The sequence below is a fragment of the Bison bison genome, unplaced genomic scaffold, assembly GCF_000754665.1.
Source record: "Bison bison bison isolate TAMUID 2011002044 unplaced genomic scaffold, Bison_UMD1.0 scf7180017864295, whole genome shotgun sequence".
In the NCBI taxonomy this organism is placed as follows: Eukaryota; Metazoa; Chordata; class Mammalia; order Artiodactyla; family Bovidae; genus Bison; species Bison bison.
In genome coordinates, this window is record NW_011494867.1 from 7,112,494 (window position 1) to 7,119,752 (window position 7,259).

Sequence of the window (7,259 nt, forward strand, 5' to 3'; positions counted from 1 at the left end):
TCTAAATTATTATATGTTTATCCCCAAAGGTATAGAATATATAACCCTTATCTCAAGAAGTGAGTTTTTCTTAAGAAAAAAAAAATTCTTTCTGTTGTCACTTGTATCAGTTCAAACTGTGGCAAGATCTCAACTGGTAAGTAGCCCTGGGCTGAGCAAGTGCGCTCTGTCCCTCGTTCATACTGGTAGATACTTTTCCCTCCCAAACACTTTGACAGGTGTATACACAGTGAGGTTATTCATTATTCTGCAGCCTACAAAGAAGGACTTGGAAAAAACCACTGACTCAGGTAGGCAGGTTGCCAGAGCTGGACAGTGCTCAAGCAGCACTGGGTCCGACACCCACAGTGTGCAGACACGGGGGGAAATCGGGACCTCTTCTTGGACGTGAATTCAGATGGTTTCTTCATTCAGACGAGAAAGGGTGAGTAGAACCTGAAAAGTGCTTCTAGTCTGTAAAGTGTCCAACCTCAAAAGGCAAAATACACCTTTAAATGACTATTGTACTGTAATCATTCCTGCATTTCTGGTGTTTTGTAAAGACAAACCAACAAAACTAAACTTAAACAGACAAGACATTACAAAGACCAGTTATGGAAAGCAGATGTTTACAAATAGCCATATATTCTGTCTGCCCATCACTTAGGAAATGGAAAGCCTACAGTTCAAGTATAATATACTTTAAGCAAATGCAAACTATATAATTACAGAGCAGCTAAATGGCTTTTCACATTACAAAATTGTTCTTCACAGCATCTCTCTACATAGCATTGTCACTTCACATTTAAAATATAACTTATTTACAAACGTTTAATTTATACACAACTTCAGGAAATGTGCACTGGAGTAAAATGAGGGGGGAGGAAAGATGGAAGAAGGAAGAAAGTCACACCTCCATCCCATAACTCTGTCTGGGGATGTCAAGTTCCCAAATAGTAGATGTAAGACTTGAAGAAGCATGTGTGCTAACAATAATCACAGTGACATTTAAAAAATAATAATTATTCTCAACCTGCCTCTCACGATGAATTTTGTAGAAAGGTAGCCAAAACCTCCCAGACACAGAGACTAACATGAGGCTCTAAGTATATGAAATCTGGGACACATAAGATACAATGGATATGGCACATCCATCCATCCAATATCAATATAAGGATATGCCACCCTGGACACAGGAAATTCATCTGGACACAGGCTGGAATTTTATCTTACAACACTGTTTCAATTAAAGCAGATCTCTGTTGCAAGAGAAAATGTGGTAACTGATAGACCATCTGCCAGGTTCAAAAGATCAGGAAACGATTTGGTCTCAATAAGCCCAGGACGCCTGGCTTGAAGCACTGGGGTTCAGGGGCTGACCTGGGGGCCACCCCAGAGGGAGGCCCTCCAGCTTCCCCACCATCCGCTTGTCTTCCAGGGCACAGATAAGCCAGGCTGAGGCTGAGACTGGCACAACCAGTGTGCGTTTTGTAAATGGCTAAGCAACAGAAGCAGGTAACACCAAAATGTGGAGGTTTTGAGAGTACATCAAAATCCGTACTATGAGGTTCAGCTGTCCCTGATCTACCACCAAAAAAGGACCAGGGGAGAGAGGGAGAGAAGAGTGTGCGAGATGAAGAGGAGAAGGAGAAAGAGAAAGAGACTGGGGTGGGGCAGGAGGGAGACAGGGGAGAGAAGATGAACCATGTTCAGACGCTGCTTGTTCCCAGGGAATTATATTGTAGCAGCTCAAAGGAGTCTGTGAGTGGAAATGGGAATAACAACTCTGCTCACTGTGAGGGACGGCAAGAGAGGTCTTGAGAACACTTTGGTCTCCAACATTTGGGGCCTGTTTTCCTGCTTGGCCTCTGTGAGGACGCGCTTTGGGGTTTTCATGGGAGGTCTGGGCTCCCTGGCTTTGAGTCTGGCTTTGTAGTTCCTCGCTCCTTGTTTCTGCAAAAGCTGGAAGGTGGCGAGATAGCAGGGAGGGCACAGCAGGTTTTTCTCAGGCAGGCGGGACCAGTGCAGGCAGCAGGGCTCAGGCTCGGGCAGCAGGGGCGTCCGGGCCACCGGGGTGAGGAAAGGCTGCATGTCCTTGACTCTGTGGTGCCTGGCCAGCTCAGTGGGCTGCTTTTCGCCTGCCCCGTCAACCGCTTTCACTCCATAGGCATAAGCCACACACTCATCCTTTTCCACACTCAGCCCCTTCTCTTCTGGCCGCAAGAAAAAGTTCTTAGTCTTCTTACCCAGAACATCCAAGCCATCTGGGGGCGAAGACTTCAAGGGAGGGAGGACTAAAAGGGCTTTGGAAGTCAGGGAGTCTGAGGCGGGGAGAATTCTGTCGGTGCCTCTCCAGGGCCTTCTGGGGTCCTTGCCCCTAACGGTCTCCGGGGTGGCCCAGTCTTCCAGGCACCAAATGAACTCCTTTATTTGCAGACTTTTCTTCTCTCCCTGACTGTAGGTGGGAAAGCAGATTTTGTTAACTTCCCTGGAGGTCGTAGTGGAGCCTGGGGGGATGCCTGGGGTCTGGGAGAGACTGCCTCCATCCTTCTCTGGGCCTGCCTCGGCTGGAGCTGGAGCTGAAGCCCCAGACTCCAACTTCCCGCCCTCTGACTGAGGCCTGGCCTCCAGGCTCCCATGGGAGAGATTGACACAGAGTAAGCAGCTGCTGGCACTTTCTCCCACCCTCGCCTTCTTAAGCTTCTTCCTGGGCCAGATGCAGGCAGTTGGAGAAATCTGTCCCCAGCCTCGGACCTGCAGATAAAGCAGTGTGTTACTCTCAGCCTAGCTGCCCCCACTGTGGACACATCCCCATTTTGACTCTCCTATTTGAATCAATATTTTTCTTCGGATTGACTTAATTTAACTTTTCATGCTTAGTTTAGCCTCCTACTACGCCATAGTATTTGTAATAGTATTTGTAAAGACTAAAATACTAAGCGATAGTATCTATCAGCACACTGATGTGCTGACTATATATATTTTTAGATGTGTATTAAAATAAATTCAGAACTATTAAAATAAAATCAAAACCATACTTGTCCCGCCTGCCAGGCTTTCTTGTACTGCAGGCTCTCTGCGCTTGCCTGCACCAAAGAAGGCTGTGTGAGGATATAACCAAGAATACGGTTCCCACCAAGAAACCGACCATGTTGGCACCCAGATCTCGAACATTCCTCCCAAACTGTAAGAAATAAATGTCTGCTGCTTAAGCTGCCCAGCCTACAGTATTCTCTTCTAGCAGCCCGAACTGAGACAGGGCTGGAGCATCTCCTGTGGTGGGAGCCACCCCGAGCATTCTACAATGTGGAGCAGCACCCCAGCCTCAACCCCAGTACATCCAGAGACACCCCTCTCCCCTCCCAGCCCTAGCTGTGACATTGCCAAGCAATCAGACCAATTCCCTTATATTTCATTATTGATTCTAAGAATAGTTTAAGAATAAACCACAGGATTCTGCATAGAACCACCAGGATAGAAATCTCTGGTCTCCTGGGGAGTTAAGTAGCAGGAGTTAAGTTAAGTAGCTTGAGTTAAGGGAATTGTGTTCTGGAGTCCAGAAAAGCTCAGTTCAAGCTCCTGCCTTGACCACCGCCTGGGAGATTTTGACACATTTCATTTTTGGTGCTTTGGTTTCCTTTTCCAAAAAGTGAGGCTATTCATAACACCTGAGAGGGTGAATGAATTGATGTATGTGAAGCATTTAGTACTGTGTATTTAGTATTTATGACCATACAGAATGGTCATAAATACTCAATAAAAGGTACTGCTATTATCATCATTAATATTCTACCTCTGTTTCAGAGGTTTCTGTTCCTTGCTTACACATTTTTTTTTTTGGCAACAGTAACTATTTATGAAAATAGTAAAAGGCTTGTATCAAAACCCTAACATGCACAAGACCTAACTCAAGAAAATACTCACTGCTTCTTCCCATCCAGTTCCAATGACAAACTCTTTGGCTTTTTTATCTTGTTCAAGTGTAATGTCACTGATATTGAGAAGACAACAAACATGATTCTTTTCACTTCTTTCATCTGGACAAGTATAGATTAATTCAGTTTCTTCTGTGCTTTCAATTTCATAATTTTCACTATTTTCTAATTCAGTCTCATTTTTGTGACCGAAATCCATTACTGTGATGGTTGCTTAAAGTCTTTAACATCTTCTTCCTGTGGTTTAAAATGCAAATGGAACTTAGCTTTTAATACTGCTTTGTTTCTTTTAAAAAACCAATTCAATAACTCAGGTGAAACATCGTCAAGACATGTTCAGGAATAGACAGAAGAAATATTATGAAACCATCCATTGCCAACTATTGACATTATAAAATATAAAATATAAGGCTAATTTCAAAGACTTATGGATTTAGGACTTCCCTGGTGCTTCCACTGCGGGGAGTATGGGTTCTATCCCTGATCAGGGAACTAAGATCCCGAATGCAGAATAGTGTGGCAAAAAACAAATAAAACACCTGGATTTATTTAAAAGAAAAAAGATTAATTGTCCATTCTTATCTTCCAAACTCATGTAAGAGATGACAAATAGAAATGTGCAAAAAGCAATCAAAGGTCAACTAAAAGGGTGGCTATGTGATTTCTTACCAATTACATGCAGTTTTCCTTCTACTTGGAATGCAAAAATCTGCAGTGGTGTAATACTGATTTTCTGATGGTAAAATTATGCCTTGTTTATAGATTTAAAGTAAATCAGAGCTCGTGTTCTTCCACTTCTTGACTTCCACAGAGCTTTACAATCTGATTTGGTTTAAGAATCACTGGTATAAAACATACATCAAAATCCATATGTTTCTTAGAAAATCACATCAAGGAAACACAAGGATCACAGTGAAAATGCTCCCATGGGAAAATGCATTTGCAGATGCAACTAGAAAATTGGATTTGGAGTACAAAGCAGGAAGGCACACACATGTATGCCAGAAGATATTAAATTATATGACATACGCTATTGAAGTGGCTAGAACCAAAAAATGTACAAAGAAAAAAATGTTGACTGAGGTCCAAGCAAGCCCCGAAAGTACATGTCTGGATAAACAAGAATAAACCCAAAGAAAAGCTGATCCTTTTCAAGATGAAAAGGCCAAAGGAACTTAAGATATTTAGAAATGAAATAAAGAAGATGAATGAAAATTAAAAAAAGATGAGTGAGACTCTAAGAAACAGAGCCTATGGGAAATTCAGTGTGATACAGAAAATATCTTTTCTAGTAGCATTTAAACAGCAATGGAAGAAAATGATCAGCAAAAAACCCTGTAAATAGGGGCCTTCCCTGGTGGTCCAGTGGCTAAGACTCTGTACTCCCAATGCAGGGAGCCTGGGTTCAATCCCTGGTCAGGGAGTTGGATCCCACATGTTGTAACTAAGACCTGGCACAGCCAAATAAATAGATAAATAATTTTTTTCAAAAGCCTGTAAAATAGCTTATTATTTTACCAATTGAACATAAGTCATCATGATTTGCTTCAAAATAATCCTGCAAGGGGGTGGGGGTGGTTGGTTGTGGTTAGAGAACAAGGAAATAAAAAAAGCCACAAATTCTGTTTGTTGTAGAAGAGTATGAGGACATTGAGGTTAACTGCACTATTCACTGTACTTCTGGGTCACTGTGAAATTTTCCATAATAAAATGTGTTTTTTTTTTCAAGCCATCATGTTAACAGAATGGTTCAAGAAATAAAACAGGATAACAGTGGAGGTGAGCAAAGCATGAATTTTGATCTTAAGCAAACTGAATAAATGTATCAAAGAATAGATTTCATGGTTTGGATAATTTAATTGGGGTAAAGACCTTGAACAGGGACTTATTTAAAGAGATGTACCAAAAGGTAGGGAAAAAACTCAGAAAAAAATTGGAGAATATAGTTAATGAAGATGATTTGGAAAAGTGAAAGTTCCTCAGTTGTGTCTGACTCTTTGTGACCCCATGGGCTATACAGTCCATGGAATTCTCTAGGCCAGAATACTGGAGTGGGTAGCCTTTCCCTTCTCCAAGGAATCTTCCCAACCCAGGGATTGAACCCAGGATTCACTCATTATAGGTGTAGTCTTTACCAGCTGAGCCACAGGGGAAGATTTGGAGACACTCCATAAATAACTGGCCAATTACTCTTTAAGTCAAAGGACTCAAGGCCTTCTCACTGAATTTACTGAATACAAAAGAAGGCATTGGAAATGCAGGAGGAAAAGAAAAAACACAGACATTACCTTTAGGATCTCCAACCCCACGTTGTGATGATGTCATTTGTTAATGAACTGAGAAGTACAGAGACTACCAAATGCCTCTTTGTTAGACATCTGGCAAACTCAATGGAGCTTTGACACCCTAACCAATCTGTAACTTAGAATACGAACTGCCCTGCTCCTGAAAGGAACAAAGACTTCATTACCACTGCTGCTGCTGCTGCTGCTAAGTCGCTTCAGTCGTGTCCAACTCTGTGCAACCCTATAGATGGCAGCCCACCAGGCCCGTTGTCCCTGGGATTCTCCAGGCAAGAACTCTGGAGTGGGTTGCCATTTCCTTCTCCAATGCATGAAAGTGAAAAGTCAAAGTGAAGTCGCTCAGTCGTGTCCGACTCTTAGCGACCCATGGACTGCAGCCTACCAGGATCCTCCGTCCATGGGATTTTCCAGGCAAGAGTACTGGAGTGGGGTGCCATTGCCTTCTCCACTGGTCAGTGGCAAAGACACACCAATATTACAGCAGAGGCCAGAGAAAGGACATTATCTTCTGTTGCTACTCTTACAGATATGTTGTATAAAAGTTAAAATGAGGACCAGTTTTATCATATGTGGGTTTGGTTTTGTTTTTAATGGATTATGTTTTTGGTGTCATGTCTAATAACACTCTGCCTAACCACAGGTCATAAAGATTTTCTGTATTTAATTTTCAAAGTTATATAGTTTTATGGTTTATATTTAGGTCTATGATCCATTTTGAATTAAGTTTTTGAATATAAACAGCCAGTGGTTGCAACATTCTTGTTCAAAGATTATTCTTCCTGCATTTAATTTTTTTTTTTTTTTGGTCAAAAATCAATTGGCTATGTTTATTTGGCAAGAGAAATATCAATAACCTCAGACATGCAGATGACACCACCCTTATGGCAGAAAGTGAAGAAGAACTAAAGAGCCTCTTGATGCAACTGAAAGAGGAGAGTGAAAAAGTAGGCTTAAAGCTCAACATTCAGAAAACGAAGATCATGGCATCCGGTCCCATTACTTCATGGGAAATAGATGGGGAAACAGTGGAAACAGTGTCAGA

At 42.0% G+C, this 7,259-nt stretch overlaps 1 protein-coding gene across 1 annotated transcript in view; it reads right to left on the reverse strand.

The window, feature by feature from the left end:
- Positions 1 to 7,259, reverse strand: part of LOC104996512 (chromosome unknown open reading frame, human C16orf46) — a 10,788-nt gene continuing 3,529 nt past the window's right edge. Inside the window, exons 2-3 of the mRNA XM_010850794.1 lie at positions 3,904 to 4,151; positions 1 to 2,733 (exon numbers count right to left, since the gene is read on the reverse strand). Coding sequence (XP_010849096.1) covers positions 1,729 to 2,733; positions 3,904 to 4,113 — 1,215 coding nt within the window. The 5' untranslated portion in view covers positions 4,114 to 4,151 and the 3' untranslated portion in view covers positions 1 to 1,728. The remainder of the gene's footprint in view (positions 2,734 to 3,903; positions 4,152 to 7,259) is intronic.